Genomic DNA, 17971 nt, shown 5'->3' with positions numbered 1-17971 from the left:
CGAAGGCGGTCAGTGGTCGATCCCGGGCTTTTTGAGCGAGAGTCCAGTCCAGCGCGTCTACTGCAAGGCAACCGCGCCTTCCTTTACGCACGCTCTTTGATTACTACAAAATGTTACCTCTCACTGTTATTAACAAAAAACAAGAAGAAAATAAAAAAGCGCGTGTCTGAAATAGGGACTCTACGTAAAGGAACGCCATTCAGAAAAAGCCATACCACAAAAGAAATGGTTTTTATCTGTTAATCATTTTATGCGGAAAGTTTCTTTGAGCTTGAGTTCAAACGCATCGATTGTTGCCGATCAGAAAGGCAGTAATTTGGAAGTGTTTCATTCTCCGGAACTTTTAAAATTCTAAGGCAAAGATTGAGACACATGTCTGCTCTTAGGAGGTTTATTCATTCTTCTCTCTCACACAGAACAACAAGCTGAGTGCAAGGTATTCAGTTTTAAACGCGTGTGAAGAGACGGTATGTTCTGTGAAATAAACAAACGGTGATCTAACATTTGTACAAACGCATTTTAAAACAATATAGTACATCGAACATCAGAGATAATTATTTTAATTGAGCGACGTCAATAATAATCCTGAATTGTGTTGGCTTTGCTTTCTTCGCTCCGTGATTGGTCGAGGCATTTTCTCAATAACCTCTCAACCAATCACATGCAGCGACTTAGCAGCATGCGTTTTCCCGCGCTTCTGGCAGTGCGTTCCCATTGGCTCCTTGAAACATTTTCTTCGGCTCTGATTGGCCGCATTGATACCTCTATTTGAGATTTACCGACACTCAATCAAAATACGCTATGGTCGACTATCTGTTGTCCTATCACTCGTTAAAAAGCAATTTCTCTCAAAGATTCCATGCAATAAATAAATATACAAGTCCACTAGCAAAAAACACCTATTACATCGTAGACCTTTCCATACTTCTTGAACTGTGCAATAAATCTTTTAAATACTGTTCCCTTCGATAAAATTTGAATGGGACAACACCGTCATAACATGACATATTCCTTCGCCGTCGTCTGCTTGGTATGGCTCGCATAGCTCCCTACTCCACCGAGGGTATCCAGGTATTTTTACTTCTCTTAATAACCTGGTAGCTTTCTAATATTCCTGCTCGCCATTTCTTCCTCTTCGAGTTGCTTTCTAAACTTGTTGACTTTTTCTGAAGGAGAATAGAACAAGTTTTTTCATGACAAGAAGAAAAAACATCTTTCTCTATTTCTTTACCGAGCTCAACACTTACATCTCTCTTATTCTATTAACAAACATGAGGCTTTCGACATCGCTGATCCCAGCAGTATGCTGGGCGCGTGTCATGTATGAACTTCGTAATAGGCCTTACTCGCCATAGAGTCTCTGCAGTTCCGTGGTAGAGCATCGGAGCGCGGAATCGGAAGTTCTTAGGTTCGATACCTCATGGCGACTCAGAATTTTTTCTCCGTCTCACGCTCGTTACGAGACAAAAAACATCTTTCTCTGAGAACTGTACATGACCATAAAACACCAGAAATATCTCTTTTAAAAAGCTGAAAATTTAACGGAATTCCCACGCGGGCACGTTAAAAGGAAAAATAAATGTCCTTGGAGCAGTACAGGATAGATAAGGTTTTTACCTCGTAACTGCGTGAATTTTTCGATCTTCTGGGACAGCAGCTCATCCAATCGGCGCACGTAGTCTGGGAAATCAAGGAAGTTTCAAATCTTTTAGGATCGTTGAGTGGTTTTGGTTTCAATTAACATCAGGGTTAAAAGTTAAAACAAATTCATGACAACCAAAACTACCACAATACACAGAGTAAATATTAATAATATCAGTAAATAGACAGATTAATAAGTAGAAAGCTGGATAGATAGAAAGGTAGATAGAGAAGTAGAGAGAGAGATAGATGGATAAGTAGATAGATAGATAGGTAGACAGATAGATAAATAGATAGAATGATTGGTAGATAAATAGAAAGATCGATACCAAGATGATACACAGACAGAGAGGTAGATAGTTTGGGTGTTGACTTACCTTCCATGTTGTAGTCGACATCCATATCTACTCTTTCGATCAACTTGTCTTCTTCTTGTAAAAGCATTTTAGTTTCCTAGTTATGGACAGAACTACATTCAACAAACTTTCCGGTCATAAGTTTTTCTTACCTACAAACGCTCTTAGCTTTAGCGAAGAGTAACATTACTTGGCACTAAGGGCGTAAGAGGCTTGGAAGGAGATTCTCCGTTGCCCCCCCTCCCTTTAGGAAATAACATTTTTTCAACACAATAATATACATTTTTGTTCAAGAGTCGAAAAGGCACGAATCTGAAGAATCGTCGGCGCCGCATCAACAAGAGCCCACTGGTAACAAGGTAGAGCAGCGGTTTGCGCCATTTCATGCGAGGTGCGCAGAAATTCCTGACGATGAACCCCCCTACCCCTCCTTGAAAAATATTGACCACCCTCTGGACACTTCGTTCGTTCCCTCTTACCTCGATGTTTTTCCTGTGGTCGTCCACTAACTTATCCTCTGCATCTTGCAGCTGAGATACTGCCTCGTGGAACGTGTAAAGCTCTTGCGACTGCTCACCAGAGCCCTGGAAAATAGAAAACCCTTCAAACCTTTAACTTGCAGTTTCTTGTGAGCTTTGAATTAAGCAAACTTTGAACTGAAAATTACACATTCAAGCGAAAAGCACTCAAATCATCTCCAAGAGGATTTTACAAAGAGCACTTACGCTGTGATTGCAAAGAAGAGCAAGATCTACATTGTTAAGGTGTCTCCCATCAGAGAGGGCCGACACGTCTTCAGCGCTCGTGTCATCATGTCCACCATCGGCAGGTGCTGCTTTCTTCTTCGCATTACTCTCTGGACCAAGCTCTTTGACTCTGAAGAGTTGAAAACCATAAAATTAATATGTAAACGCAGCTGTCATATAGCGATGTTCTTTTTTATTCAAAAGAAGAAATAAGACTATGAGCGGAGAATAATCGTCATAGCTGACCTGTCTGCGTAACGCAAAGTATTCAGTGTATGTTCACAGCAGCTCATGCCAGGAGAAATCATTGCGATCTAAAAATAAGAATAAATAAGATTGTTAAAGGTTCAAAGGTTTAGCTTCTGTGGAGGGGTCCCATGTTGTATGGGTCAATAAATAATAATTATTATAACAATAATAATAATAATAATAATAATAATAGGAACAACAATTTTTTTAAAAAATTTCAATGATAATTTTTTCAATAGGTAGTTCTTGCAATAAAAACTGTCTTGTCAATAACTGATAACTATTTTCATTTCTAAAATTCTACATAAAAGATAATTTTTTATAAAATATTACACTAACAATATTGATAATAAAAATGGTGATGATAATAATAATATAAACAATTACAATAATAATACTAATATCAATAACAATTTTGAGATTTTTTAAAACTTTAATGATTATTTATCTTAATAGGTAGTTCTTAAAAATTTAATATATACTATAAAAAACTGTTTTGTTAATAACTAATAATAACAATTTTCATTACTACAATTTTACAAAACAATAAAGAATAATTCATACCATACAAGTCTTTGATTTTTCACCAATGAAGGAATCTCTCAGAACCTGTTGGAACAGGACAACAACAATTTTTATCAACCTTGCACCAATGGCTATACAGATACGAGAAAGGATATGTCGTTTAACTGATGTCGATTGACTGATTTTCTGTCTATCTGTGGCTTTTTCAAAATTTTTGTTTCATTCTTTCCTTTTACCTGTGTAAGTTTGCTGGCTCTAAAAGGAAGATGTGCTCCTTTGCGTCCAAGAGCTCGAATACATTCCTTTAAATACGACAAAGATGAACAGGAGGTTATCGTAAATCGTCAATTTGTAAAGAAAATTTTTTCAAAGTAGGCATACTTAACCATGATTAGACACCAACCTTCAGAGCCAGTAAACTCTTGTTAATTTCCGCGCCTTCGAGACGCGTTTGCCGATCAGCGGTTGATGTGTCCGCTCCTCGTTCATTTCCTGAAAAATAGAAATAGACAACATGAAAGTTAAGTCTTCCAAAAACACCAAAATAACAACAACAACAACCACAACAAAAACAACAAATACAAAAACCAACAACAACGAAAGAGCTAAGATGCAAAGTAATCTGAATAAAAAGAGTTTCGAACCAAAAAGGCTAACCGCAAAAAAAAATGTGTCCAGTTGAGATAACAACTTTAACTACCTGCTAAGTCAATCAGTGAGAATTTTCCATAGAGTTGGCCTCCACCACCATCTTTCCTGTACCCTCTACAGGTTAAACAATATATTGGTAAGACATGAACCTAGCAATGACCTGGCTCATTATAGGCAGTCTCTCCGCGGCTCAGTGTTAGAGCATCGGAATGCAGAATCCGAAATTCCGGGCTTCGATTATTCAAGGGCCGTTGCTCAAAGCTAACTTCACGGGCCTGAAGCTTTTTTTAAAGAATTTAAATCTACGAACGGATTTAAGCTCACAAGATCAGTTCAAAAAACATCTCGACCTTGAATATAAACAAGATAAAAAAGAGGTTTTCCTAGAGACGGGCCCCAGATGACCAAATGACCCAAGATGGCGATGAACAAACAAGCAATGAAGAGAAGAGAGTCTTTATGTAATGGTAACTAACCTCTTTCTTAAAATAATCTGAAAGACAGCGTGAGAACGGGACGAGTTTTGATTGGCTGACGTTTGCCCAGATGTTCTGTATAAAATAAACAGAGAAATAAATAAATATATATATATATATATATATAAATAAATAGCTAAACCACTAACTTATACAAGTACATAATAAAATTTTAAGCCATTTAAAATGTATGTCAATAGGTAGGTAAATTTTCTAATGAAAACATGGAACCATCCGAAATCAGACGGATCCGTGCGAAATCGGAACGATCTTTTCGGAATCTCGAGCGGTAGCCGTCCGAAATCAAACGAAATAGTCGGAGGTCGAACGAAACCTTCCGAAATGACACAAAACCGACCAAAATCGGATGGATCTACCCGAAATCAAACAGTATCGTCTGGAATCAGACGGAAGGGTCCAAAATAACACGGAATCAGACCAATCATATACAAGGACTCTTTCCTAACCTGAGTTTGTTACCAAGCTCTATAAGCTTCAGTGTATCTTGTACAGAATTTACAATCTTTTCCTCCAGCTCACAGACCTGATTTAGGAAAAAAAACGTTGTGAAAAATTGACTTCAAGATTATTCAAGGCCTGTAGATTGAAAACAGAAACGACATGCAAAACAGACTTCCATGCAAAAGTGTGCTTTGTACCGAATAGCTACCTAAACTCAAAGAATTACAATTTATAATACTGTTCATTAAAAACTGGATCATTGGACGATGCAATTCAAGAGTTTTCACTGGCTTAGCCATCATGGGTTATGAGCCATTATACCATGCGGGCGCATGTAGACGAGTTAAACGGAAATTAAAATGTAACACTCTGTCTGTTCTTACAAAAGTAAAGTTGGGAAGATTTATCTTTAGTTTGGGGCGTTTTTAATGAAACAATAATTTAAACTCGCGCTTGTTGGATATGAGATGATTATAGCTATCTATTATCTCATATCCAACGTGCACTCGTGGAATAATTGTTAAATAAACAATGGCAGATCATAACTGTTGTTGAGATTTTGTTCAGGGGGAATGGGTGAGAGAAGGACTTACTACGGAGGAGGGAAGGGAAGGGGAATTAACATTTATTATTTCACACTGTACCTGAACTTGCTGATTGCCGTCCTCCAAAACTCTTAATCTTTTCCGCTTGTTGAGTAAATCGAAAACCTTGAAGCGCATAAAGAGAGACCATTAATAAATTAATTTAATGACCCGCTCTCCCACAACAACAATACAAGTTGTAACTAGTTTTACCTTGCTGCCGTAGATCTCAAAATAACTTGCTGAAATAACAAGATCCTTGTTTTTGTGTTTGGGAGCTTTGCTCAATTTGAACACATCAGTAGCTGCAAGGAAACAGAATGAAAAGCATAACTCAACAAGGTGAGATGTGCGGAAAATTACACTTTCGTATACTACCACTGGGCAGATTTCAATTAAATGTTGAGAGTATTCCGGGTTCTTATTACTTTTGCTTCAATGTGCTCTGATTGTTCTAGAAAATTCGCACCACCTTTCCCAACCAATCAGGTGTAAAGATAAAACCAACCACAGCCTTGTCTCCCACGTTTTCCCGCGCTTCAGGCATTGTTTTCCCTCCAAAAATGACTTCTCATTGGCTGCTTGCAATTTTTTTTAATGTTCCTATTGGCTGTTATGCCTACGTTGTTTTAGTCTTGTGACACCGAATCGAAAAACGCTCTCTCTGAACCTCGGGAGTACAAAGCAAAAATTTGCACTCTCCCAACTTTAAGCTGAGCGAAGGTTATTTCGACTCTATTAAAAGAAAAAAAAATTAGAAAGAAAAGCACGACAAACCTGCCAAAGCATAAATTCCTTTGGTACAATCCTGTTGTTTCCCAGTAAAAGTACCGCCCATGGTCTGGAAAAAAAAAGTTTCATCACATAAAATTAAGAATCGTGTCTACTTCTTTCTTACAAGAAACGTGTAGTGATAAAAACCTCCCTCGTTTGTCGCTCTACCTCATCTATCGCGCTTTTTTACCATTTTTCTCTGTTTTACTAACTGTACGTCTGAAACTGCCTAGTACAAAGTGCGCCACTTAAAAATCCCAAATACTTTAATATTACACCAAGTGCATTTGACGAATACCCCATAACCCTCATTAATTTGCCGCAATCTCAAGTGGTAGAAATGTTCATTCATTTAGCGGATTTCGCAGCGTTTAACACGAGAGACAAGTCTGAAGTCAAATGGTCTTGATCTTAGGTCAGTAACAAGGCGTTTATACACAGATTTTGGATGTAAAATACTATGAATCATAACTTTGTCCCTCCAGGGAGCTTCGTTGATATTTTCAGCAGCTTATATTACTTGGATTTTCAATCGACATTCAGAGAAAGAATGTGATACACTGTAAAACATACGTGAGTTTTTCCGCTGCCTGTCTGGCCGTATGCAAAACAAGTCGCCATTCCTTGGTTAAATATCGTGTCCACAAGCGGCTTGGCTGTGTATCTGGGAATACAACGGGCATTGGATGGGTTAAAGATAAGATTTAGAAGGCTTTTAGGCCTTGATATAGCGGTATGACCATTAAATTTTCGACCAAGATCTCTGCATTCTCATGCATCAAGTACCTTCATAGGTATTGCTATTCTTCGTGAAAAGATTACAAATCTGTACAAACGAAAAAGGTTATAAATACAACCGTAATCCGGAAGTTTAATTTTGATGAATTACGATTACAAAGTTAAGTAGATAGAGCGCTTTTCGATGAAATGTTGTAAAATCAAAACCAAACTTATCGCAAGGACCAATACATAATCAGTAGAAAGTTCCATACCATTAAGAACCAATAAGAACTCAAAGTAAAACCCAGCAAACCGCCCAAAGCGCGGGAAAAAGCGAGAAAACGCAGGCGACCAAGTCGGGATTGGTTTTAGTTTTGCATCTGATTGGTTGTGGGAGCGGCGCATTTTTTTTAGGACCAATCACTGGGCGGAGTAAAGCTAAACCAATCCAATCTCGGATTACCTACGATACTCCATTTAAAATTGCTCTAAGACTTACCTGTATACCAATTCATTATTCGCATTTTCGTCAAAAGCGTAATCAAACCTATGGAAATATAAATCAACAACGATATCACAGTTTAAAAGAAGGAATCTGTTCTGTCATAGGCATAGGGAGACAAATGCGAGACGAAATCAGCCGGTAAAGGGAGGAAGTATTTGTGAAAATAAATAGTTGGGAAGACTGTCCTTTAAAACATACAATTTGATAGCCCAATGAGACCAACAGTAAACATCGAAAAACGAATGGGAAAGACAGAGTTCTCATTAAAGGTTTCTTTGAATACATAAAGTTTTGAGAAGTTGAGTGAATCAATACATGGAAAAAAATTCTTAACTGTTCTGAATACAGAACAACAACAACAAAAACATTTACCAGAATTTGTGATTCTCCAGGTATTTTGTGAGGTCAACTTTCAGTTTTGGTTCATGAACCTTACAAAAGAAAAAAAAAAAAGCATTAAATCAAGGTAAAAAAGGAGACATGTTCCTGCCGAGAACTGAGTCAGTGCATGTACTACAATTCACAAACATAATTATTGAGCTCACAATTAAACAAGTGTGCATACACTTACCACACAATAATCACCCTTGGGTACAATGATAACATCAATTTCCTTTTTGGTGAGTTCTAAACAAACATAAAATTGTAAATAATCTGACTGCAATGACATTGAGCCAAGCTTTTTCATTCTAATATGAAGAACAATGAAATAAAACATAAAAAGGACTCTTAATCATTATTAAACCATTCTGTGGTGCCCTGTATTCAAGACGTCAACTGTATTGATGAACCCTGACAGTGTCTGTTACCTTTCTTTGACAGAGGCCGTTTGCGGACACAAACACAAATCTGATGGTCCATCACCTGTTTGAAAAAAAAAAAAACAAAACACAGACAACATGAAGTTTTTCTATTTCCTATTTTCCCATTTTCCTGTGTTAGAAATAAAATCTTGGCACACACTAACCAGGCAGCCATTACTGACTAACTTCCAAGATACTGACTTCTTTCAGAGTATTTAAAAATAACCTCTAACTCTCAGTGAGAAGTGATTAACATATAACTTCTCTCTACAGTATCTATACATTTTCTAGCAAACAGGTAATGAGAATAATCAAAGCTATCAGGGAGAGGTTGTTAATTCTCAGTTGATCCATCACCCAATTCTTACATCTAATTTACAAGGAAATGTATAGCAGCTAAAAGGGAGAATGAACAATCAGATCTTGGGAGTTAAATGGTTAAAATTCATCACCATCCTTTGACCACTTGGAATAAAGACAAAGAAAATTAATTAACAATTTCAAAAAACCTACCGGGTCAGACATTGTTAGTCCTTTAAAATCTAAATCACTTTGATATTCCCTGTTGATTGAAAAAAAAAGAGGTTCTTCATTAGTCATTATGTGATCCATTGTCTATGTTAATTAAAAAAGTAATTGACTGTGCAAGAGAAAATTGTCAAAAAAAGAGAAAAAAATTAAAATTGACGGTTAAGACACCTTATCATTTGTATAAATTCCCAATTAGGATTTCCAGGATCCACCTCTTGCTGAAGTCGAAGTTTCATTTCTCTTTGCTCTTGTTGTTGAGCTCTGAATGGTACACAAAGCAAATTCAAAATTCAAATGCTCATAAATATTCAATATCCAAAGATTTTTCTTCTGGTAAGTGCTGACCAAATTCTTGACTCTCATTTCACTAATGATGCATTTTTAATTCTTTTGGTCCCCAAGAACTTTGCCTACCTTCTTTCCTCTCTGTTCTTTTTCAATCTCTCTATCTCTTTAACACAATTGGAGCGTCTTCTGTTCACTGGAAAAATTCAAGCAGGTATATTTCTCAATAACTGTTTGTTGAGAGGTGTGCTTCAAAAATCTTTCTACAGGAGCACACTCTTTGTACATGTATAGTGGCTTCGAAATTTTTGCGCTGGAAACCAAACAAACAAACAGTGACAACAAAACAATAAGGTGCTTTCTGTACCCGGATAAGACTCAGCACTATCTTTCTGTGCTACTTCCATCTGAGAACCTCCATCATCTTCATTAGCCAGATTAAGAGCCATAGGACGTTCAACTTTGGCTAGAAAAAGAAAGAAAAAGATTCAATGAACTCAGCACTCAATACAATATGTCCACAATGTGAAGTTTACATGGGTTTCCTTTCCAACAAGAAATATTGCCATTGTCCATGTACCCATATCCCCATGTCCTTTTGGACCCCTGTCCCCTATGCTCCCCTGTTCCCTAACTCCCCCTTCAGTTTCCCCCTTATTCCCAGCCCCTCCATTCCCATGGCCACTGTTCCCCTTCCCCTTCATTTCCTTCTGTTCCCCAGCTTGTCAGATTTTGCTTCAATGTGCTATACACTCCTAGGTGGAGAAGAGTGCAGTGAGAGCAAATTGTCTTGCCCAAGAACACAACACAATGACTTAGCCAAGTCTACAATGTGCCCCTCTGCACCAGAGTGTGGCACCCTTGATGCTAAGCCTACCAGATACTAGCATCAGTGTGCTGACACTTTGCTACTTTGTCTCTTATTTCAACTTCAGCTCTATGAAGAAAATGAAAGTCTTTTGATGGATAGGAACAGGTCTTAACAGAGTAACAGGACATCGATGGGATCATTACCCTCTCACTTACATTACTGTATCAATTATTATTAAATTTCAAAACAAACAATAACCTGATTGTGGATGAGCTTTAGGTGAAGGAGCACTATGATTTTCATTCCTTGCATTCTAAAAAAGAAGGAAAGGTATTTTCACCCATAAATAACATAATAAGATAACGCGACAAAGAAAAACTTTTTCCATTCCTACCTTGTTACTGGGTGTGGTTGATATCCGTTTGTTGGATGGAGTGGGCTTTGGTTTGGGTTGAACAACAAGCGTTGGATTCAGAGCAAAGATCTGGTCAATTTCAATCTGTATTAAAGAAAAAAAATGGCACACCGCTTTGAAAAACTCATACTTTCTTTTGATATGACAGCCTGTAAACAGAAGGAGAATGAAAAATCTCTGTCACATGATCCACGATTATATTAACCCTTTAACTCCCAGAATTGATTAACATAAAACTTCTCCCTACAATATCCATACATTCTTCAGCAAACAGGTGATGAGAATATTAAAACTTATCAGGTAGAAGCTGCTGTCTTGATCTAGTACCAAGTTCTCATAACTAATTTACAAGGAAATGTGTAGCAGCTACAGGGAAGAATTAACAATCAGATCTTGGGAGTTAAAGGGTTAACTGTTTTCACCTCTTTTCCTTTTGTTTCTCCATTTTCATACCACTCAACAGTCACACTTTTGGTGTCCAGGTTGATGCCACTTATCATGGATGAATGGACACGGCCTAGAAGAAAAAGATAACTTATCACATTAAGGCACTGGCCATTAGTCTGTTAGCTTGATGGATTTGGAGTTTCTTAATTTCCAGAATGTTCAACTTTACCACTCTGCTTGACCTAAGTTGTTTCAAAGCACATCACAATCTGACCTTCTTGTTGTGCTTTTTCAATAGCTAACTTGTTTGATACCCACCAGCTGGGATTTTTAATTAATTATCATCATTCATCTAATTTTTATATCTTAAATTTATATAAATTTTTGTCTCCACAATTGGCACAAGGGTGCTTAATATAAGAAAATGTACCATCCCCAATTTTATTCTTATTTTTTAAAATGAATCTATTACTAAAACAATTCCAATTTTTTTTCTCAAAATCGGGATATTTGCATTAAAAAAATCAACATATTTTTTCCCAGTTACACTCTGAAAGAAAAACGCGTTGACGAATGCAATGTATACAAGTGTTAAAAAATCTACGTATTTTTAAAATGACTGGGGATTTTGACCAATAGAACTAAACAAAGAAATGAATAAAAACAGGCTAAAATATTTATTTATCTTACTTTGAATCAACTACTATAATTAGATACATAAGCTAAATATTACACGCTGGGCAGTTCGGTACTTCGACAAAGATACACAAACAGATCAAAGACTTAAATTCCTAGGAGACACCACGGGAGTACATTGATAACGCTGTTAGACGACTGAAGCGTTGTTTGAATTAATAATCACAATATTTGAATTATTGCAAGTGTAAATAATCGATGAACACCTCTCTTATTGATATCTTGGCTAAAATGTACACCTGGGCAACCGTATTTTAGTCCTAAACTTCATAAAAAAATTAACATAGCATAAGGAAGCAGATCTTTGAATAGGAGAGCAAATTTTGCAGAAAAATTATTATCATGAAACGAGGCGTTACCAGGGAAAATATTAAGAGTTTGAGTTATTTACACGCGAAATAAGGACCGGTTCGCCGTTGACAAATAAATGCGATCGATCATCCAAGGTTACTAAAATTTTAAACTCGCTCGCGGGTAACTGAATGTCGTAAAGAAACACTACACAAGTAAAATCTCTTTGTAGCAGATTTAGTGAAAGAGAAAAAAAGGATGTAGAAACGAGTCAAAATAGGCTGAGTCTGTATCAAGGCCAAAAAGTTGTCGTCAACTGCAGACAACACTTAGTTACTACTTTATCACGTACCATCAGTCCGTTGAATGTCGACTTTAATCCCCACCACAAGTTTACCAAACTTGTCCATTGCAGCAGTTGTTTACAGTTTCCCGCAAAAGTACGATCCTTAGAGTTGGGATCTGCAGAGATCAAGTGGCTCATTCGGTTCTGTATTTCAGATTTTCCGCTCAAAATCCTCTCCGCCAGCGCAGAAACAAAAATTTACATTTGCAAGAAACGATTAGGCCCGCAATCAAACTGCGGTGGCACGTAACCATGACGAATGTTGTATAACAAGTACCATACCGTCCTCAAGAATATTTGGGACAAGTGGCTCAACAGGGAAAGTTCAGTTACAAAAGTGATTCTTTTCGACAGGTCGCCCAAACCTGAGCCTCGACTGGATAGAGGGAAATAGAAATGAGATTGTAGTGAGAGGAAGTTATATTGTAGAGAAATGGGAATGAAATTGTAGTGAGAGGAAATCGTATTGTAGTCACGCTGGAATTAGCAGACACTACTAAAACTCAGACCAAACGTTCGAAGACCCTTTTCAAAAGCGCTCGCAAAATTTACGTACTTGGTTGGAGAGAGCATAGTTAGTAGAGGAGTCTCCTCTACTAACTATGGAGAGAGGGAAGCGAAGGACTGCATATCGACAAAAAAATGTTAGACTACGGCTTTTTGTGCTGAGGTGTCGCGGTTTTTTGTCAAAACTGTAGTATAGGTTTCGGGAACACAAGAAAACTTCTGTTTGAGTATCGTGACATTCTCCGGTGACACAGATCGTAATCAATCAAACAACGAACAATAAAACAACACCGAACTGAATGAGTCACTCCCACAGTCCTTTCAGTGAATCATGTACGCGCGCGCGTCTTGCGAGTGCAAAACGTCACAGAGCAACCGCGGGCCTGACGTGCGCAAAACGTCACATAACCGTCATAATGCACTTTGTTTCATCACAAAAACCAAAAGCTGTTCTTTGGGCTGGTTTAATTTCCGTAAAGATGAGAAAATGACAACTTTAGGTTACCAAGCTAGTTGATGACAATTACGCTTTGTAACTTTAATAATGCATTGAACGGAAAGCCAAACATTGGCTTTTGGTCGACTGAAAATATATAGCTACTTCTCTGAGAGGAAAAAATTTCAAGTTTCGACCCAAGTAAGTGTTTTCAATTTGTGTTGCAATATTTTACAAGAAATTTTATGCTGTGAAATGAAGCCTAAGTAATTCGTGTAGGGTAACGCAAAGGTGGATTGATGTAGCGTATTTTCACGTAGAAAGAGGAGCATACATGTCGCTGAAAAAATTCCTCTCAGATCTGAAACTTTGTGAACTGAATTGTGGTTCATGCAGAAATTGTAAAAAACAGTTCCAAGACTTTCCTCATCCACTTCTTTAAGACGTTGAGAAATTTAAGAAGTAACCAAATGTCTCAGTGTTTCAATTCTTGACACAAAATTTCCAACTTTTTTCCAATTCTTCGACCGCTACGCAACTCAAACGAACACTTCTGTACTTGTGCGACTTTCCAGGCCTGGATGTACATTTGCAAGCTGGTGTGAACTCTTAAATCGAGCAAACCTTTTCAAATCCTTGCAGACGTTCCCGTTGCGTAGCGTTGATACTGATTTATAAAGTACTTACATCATGGTCGAGTTTCTGGGAACACGTTTTCTTTGCGCTGCAATTTCGAATCCACTGTCGCATCCTGAAAAGGCAGGCTTAACTCTTTCAAATAACGAAGGAGTATCGAGGAAGCTCTTAGTGTCCGCGCCAGGAAGGTTTTTGAGCGTATCTATAAAACGTTGTCGTTCTGTTCGGCTTAATGAAGCAGTATAGGGATTCAGTTCTTCGCTAACCGACTTGAGATCTTGCCAAGCATCGATTTCCGCCTACCACTACCTTTAAAGTTTTCGTTTAAGCTTTAAAAGGTGAATATCAGGGCTGTGGTAAACTGAGTCTTGTTGTTCTTCTGGGATTTCTTCCACTATGAAGTATTCTTTAATAAGCTGAGAACAAGGAAACGAGAAGGGAATTAAAATTTTAGTTGGCCATTGCTCTCAGGTTAGCCTGCAGAACAAGCGTCATTTCTTTGTGTTTTCCGGTGAATGAGGGCAAGCACGAAGCGAGCGTGAGGAGCGAGAGACGTGCGAAGGGGCTGAATATGCGCTAGGAGCGAGACACGGGCGAGAGAGCTCGAGCTCCAAGAAAAGGAGAAAAATGTCGTCCTCTCCTTACACGTGTCTCACCCCTCGCGCGTGTTTCACTCTTTGCGCGCCTCGCCCTTCGCGCTCTCCTCGCGTTTGTATACATTCGCCTGATGCACTAAAACTGTCGCCTGTTTGCAGGTTATCGCAAGGTGTAGGCCTTTAATGTTGGAACTCAACTAAGCAGAGGTATAAGAAAGCCCTTAACCCCTTCTGATGGGCTGCTAGATTCTCCTTCCAAACTCCTGCATTTCCTTGGTGAAACACAAGGAGAAATAAGTGTTACAACAGAAGACTTAGGTTTCATACCCCACACCCCTTGAAATGAAGTTCATTACCTGATGGAATTTTTTCTCCAGCTGAGGCTTATTACCAGTTGTTCTCTCTTCATAGCTTATCAAAATAGTTGTGTTCTCATTGCTCAGATCACAAAGTGTGGACACAAGAGGTTCTAAAGACTAATAATAGAAAAAAATTTTAAATCATTCAGGCTCATCAAAAGACAAACAATTTCACAGGCAGGCTTGTGTGATGGACAACTCAATCACAGGCAACCATTTAACCCTCACAACCAAGCATCAGTGTGCAATTCTCGATACTTTTCCCTTTAAATTTCCTAAGATGTTGACAGGGAGAATTTGTTCAACAATCAAGAACTTCTTTAGTTGGAGATCATTTCCCTTTTTTCTCATGACCCTAATGTTTAATTCAGTAGTGATGTTGTAAGGAGAAATTAAATGCTTGTCACTCCTAGAGATAAAAGGGTTAACCCTTTAACTCCCAAGAGCTGATTGTTAATTCTCTCCCCTAGCTCCTACACATTTCTTTGTGAATTAGTTCAGAGAATTTAGTGTTGGATCAAGACAACAACTTCAACCTGATAAGTTTAAGAATTCTCATTACCTTTTTTTTTTAATATGTATGGATATGATAAGGAGAAGTTACATGTTAATCACTTCTGGAAGTTAAAGGGTTAACCCTTTCACCCCCACAAGTGACCAAGACAGAATTTCTCCTTACAATATGAATACAATATCAAGCAGGCAGGTGATGAGAATAGAGAAGAATATGAATCATGGGATTATTAGTTGATCCAATAACAAATTCTCTGAACTAACATCATAAGAATTGTATGGCAGATAGTAAGGAGAATTACTAATCAGATCTTGGGAGTGAAAGGGTTAAACTTGAAGAGGAGAGGTCAGGACAACACTGTATAAGGGACAGAAAAAAGGTATTAGGGTGTAAAGAGATAAGAGCCACCAGCCAAAAATTTCATGGATGGTTGGCTTGCGTGCAATAGAAAAAAAAATGTTCAACAAAAGTATTCTAACCTCTTCATAGTAAATGCAATCGGCAACAAGGACAAGATCTGGGCAGGGTTGAAATGCTGACACATCTTGACCCCTAAGATTCCAGATATGAAAAACATTAGCCTCTTACATGTAACAGGCTCTCACTAGGCTACTTCACAAGAATATAATGTCCGGGCTTCTTGTAAAGCCTGCAGATGTGCTAGTAAAAGCCAGCTGGCAGGCTGAAACAACATCAGAAATGATATTGTAAATGGCACAAATATCCTGTGAAGGAGAAATGCATGATGAGAGGAATGGAAAGGAAAGGGGCAGATAAAAACGAAGGCTTCTTACCATTTTAAGGTGGCAGCTGTAAATGTTCCAGTTATCATATACTGATTGCTAGTTTTGTTCAGTTCAATAAGTGGGACAACCTCAGGCAAGTCTGTACAGCACACATGTGCACTGAAAATTATAGCAAAATAACTTGAGATAAAAAGAAGCTAACTTTGCGCAAATATTTGTTGATGAAGCAAACAACACTCCTTAAGGTGAGACACTTTTTAGGTGCACACCATTTGAAAACTGGTTCAAACAACAAGGCACCCCCTTAGTAAATGCTTAGAGGGTTCCAGAACTTCACAACAGTTGTATATTCCATCTTTTAAAAACAGGGCAGCAATCCTTTTTTTATAGAATTGTTAATATATGGAATAATTTGCCATCTGAAATCAAACTTAGCCAATCTCTAAATAATTTTGAGCATAATTTAAGAGGGCATCTTTTGAAAAACTTTTTGCAATGAGCTGTTCCATCATCCTTTTACTTAGTCTTAAATACTTATTTTGATTACCCTTTTAATATTTATCCTTTGATTCATTAACTATTTATTTAAATTATCATTGAAAAATCCCCATGGTAAGTTGTTAATAAATATATCTTATTAGATGTTTTGGTGTGTAGTATTGCTGAGTATTTTGACGAGTTGTTCTGTATTTTGATGAGCCTAAAGGGCGAGTCAAAACACAAACAACAAGTAAAATACTCAGGGATACTACACACCAAAATGCCTAATAAGTTATTTTTCATCCAACTAACTTTTTTTTCTGTTAAGTATTTCTGCTCATTATTCACAAGGTAGGAAAAGCAAAGTGGATAGACAGACGTAGTGCATGCAGCCAACTGGTTACACAGGTTTTTTTTTACAGTAAAAATAATCAACAATCCAAATGACTGAACAATATTGCAGGATATTTGTACTCTATTTGCATGTTATTTGCACTCTGCTTTGTGCAGTTGGTTAATAAAGTATTGTATTGTATTTTATGAACAACTTTCTAGGCTAGAAACTTCTCTTGAGTGGAGGCCTCTCCAAAGTGGACATCGCCTCTAGGCTGAACAGGTTTCAATGATGAACGCCTCCCGAGTGGACACCTTTTTAAGGTGGTAATATATCTATGGAGGACACTTCCCTATGATGTCTTCCTCTCTTGAGTGCACCCTTCCATAACATGGACACCTCTCTAAGTTGGAGAACTCTTTTAAGTGGAACCAACTCTGATTTGGATCCGTTTACACTACGGTACTTGCCTATTCAAGGCAAGTGAGCTCCTTAACCTACGCTTAAAAAATGTTTGCCGCGGGATAAAGGGATTGGATAGTAAACGGGTGTCATGAAGATGTGATCCTTTTAAAAATGTATAACCATTGCTCATTACAACGAAGTTGTGTATTACCCGCTCGAGGCAGCTATTAGTCCAACCACACCAGTACCGGCACCTAGTTCCACAACTTGCTTATTCACGAGGTGTTTTGTGGGGCAAAAGTGCTCCGTTTGTAGATATTTCGCAAGAACTAGGGCAGCATCCCATACAACACAACTTTCATCACCTACTTCAGCTTGCTTGATCCTAAGTATTCCATCTTTACACTCGATTTCTCTCTCAAATGTATCATCGCACATGTCTGCACCTTTGGCCGCCATGTTGAAGCTCAGACGGCAACCGCTGACTATTAAGGAACAGCTGTAGCTTAAGAGGAGACTGAAACGAGCTTAGTAACTGCACCGATGGCTTCATGGACCCCCCAGGCTTAGGGCTCATTTCAAAGCTTTAGAACTAAGGGAAGGGGAAACATCTAACCCAGCCAACCCATAGCAATCTTTCCAGGCTTCGTCTATCATTTTTATGGACGCTTTCGTGATGCAAATATTAGAAACATTTAATTCCC

The 17971-nt window shown here is 38.0% G+C and overlaps 2 protein-coding genes across 2 annotated transcripts; both read right to left on the bottom strand.

Moving 5' to 3' along the window:
* Window positions 1-377: 377 nt before the first annotated feature.
* On the bottom strand, window positions 378-12792 carry LOC113678343 (kinesin-like protein KIF2A). The gene is made up of 28 exons (XM_089187740.1): window positions 12261-12792; window positions 10957-11051; window positions 10514-10618; window positions 10378-10432; window positions 9676-9774; window positions 9438-9504; window positions 9192-9284; window positions 9006-9054; window positions 8499-8553; window positions 8261-8316; window positions 8062-8120; window positions 7684-7731; window positions 7038-7128; window positions 6468-6531; window positions 5904-5995; window positions 5751-5816; window positions 5112-5188; window positions 4645-4719; window positions 4218-4282; window positions 3921-4009; window positions 3754-3819; window positions 3557-3601; window positions 2990-3057; window positions 2723-2873; window positions 2477-2581; window positions 2019-2094; window positions 1618-1680; window positions 378-1166 (listed from the first exon to the last, which is right to left on the bottom strand). The coding sequence occupies exons 1-28, from the start codon at window positions 12316-12318 to the stop codon at window positions 1087-1089; spliced, it is 2112 nt and encodes a 703-aa protein (XP_089043866.1). The 5' UTR covers window positions 12319-12792; the 3' UTR covers window positions 378-1086.
* A 417-nt stretch (window positions 12793-13209) lies between these two features.
* On the bottom strand, window positions 13210-17758 carry LOC113678359 (protein N-lysine methyltransferase METTL21D). The gene is made up of 5 exons (XM_089187739.1): window positions 17479-17758; window positions 16097-16207; window positions 15782-15854; window positions 14786-14905; window positions 13210-14249 (listed from the first exon to the last, which is right to left on the bottom strand). The coding sequence occupies exons 1-5, from the start codon at window positions 17724-17726 to the stop codon at window positions 14145-14147; spliced, it is 657 nt and encodes a 218-aa protein (XP_089043865.1). The 5' UTR covers window positions 17727-17758; the 3' UTR covers window positions 13210-14144.
* Between the last annotated feature and the right edge of the window lie 213 nt (window positions 17759-17971).

The sequence above is a fragment of the Pocillopora damicornis genome, chromosome 11, assembly GCF_964200805.1.
Source record: "Pocillopora damicornis chromosome 11, jaPocDami1.2, whole genome shotgun sequence".
NCBI lineage: Eukaryota > Metazoa > Cnidaria > Anthozoa > Scleractinia > Pocilloporidae > Pocillopora > Pocillopora damicornis.
This window is presented reverse-complemented; position numbering and strand designations above follow the sequence as displayed.

Excerpts from the sequence above, each read along its gene's own strand:
- LOC113678343 (XM_089187740.1), bottom strand. The coding sequence starts at position 12,318 with ATGGACAAGTTTGGTAAACTTGTGGTGGGGATTAAAGTCGACATTCAA. Across the intron at positions 5,817-5,903 it reads TTGAGATCTACGGCAGCAAG|GTTTTCGATTTACTCAACAA; the intron begins GTAAAACTAGTT and ends ATGCGCTTCAAG. Across the intron at positions 1,681-2,018 it reads TGTCGACTACAACATGGAAG|ACTACGTGCGCCGATTGGAT; the intron begins GTAAGTCAACAC and ends TTGATTTCCCAG.
- LOC113678359 (XM_089187739.1), bottom strand. The coding sequence starts at position 17,726 with ATGGCGGCCAAAGGTGCAGACATGTGCGATGATACATTTGAGAGAGAA. Across the intron at positions 14,906-15,781 it reads ATTGCATTTACTATGAAGAG|TCTTTAGAACCTCTTGTGTC; the intron begins GTTAGAATACTT and ends TTCTATTATTAG. Across the intron at positions 14,250-14,785 it reads TGGAGAAAAAATTCCATCAG|CTTATTAAAGAATACTTCAT; the intron begins GTAATGAACTTC and ends CCTTGTTCTCAG.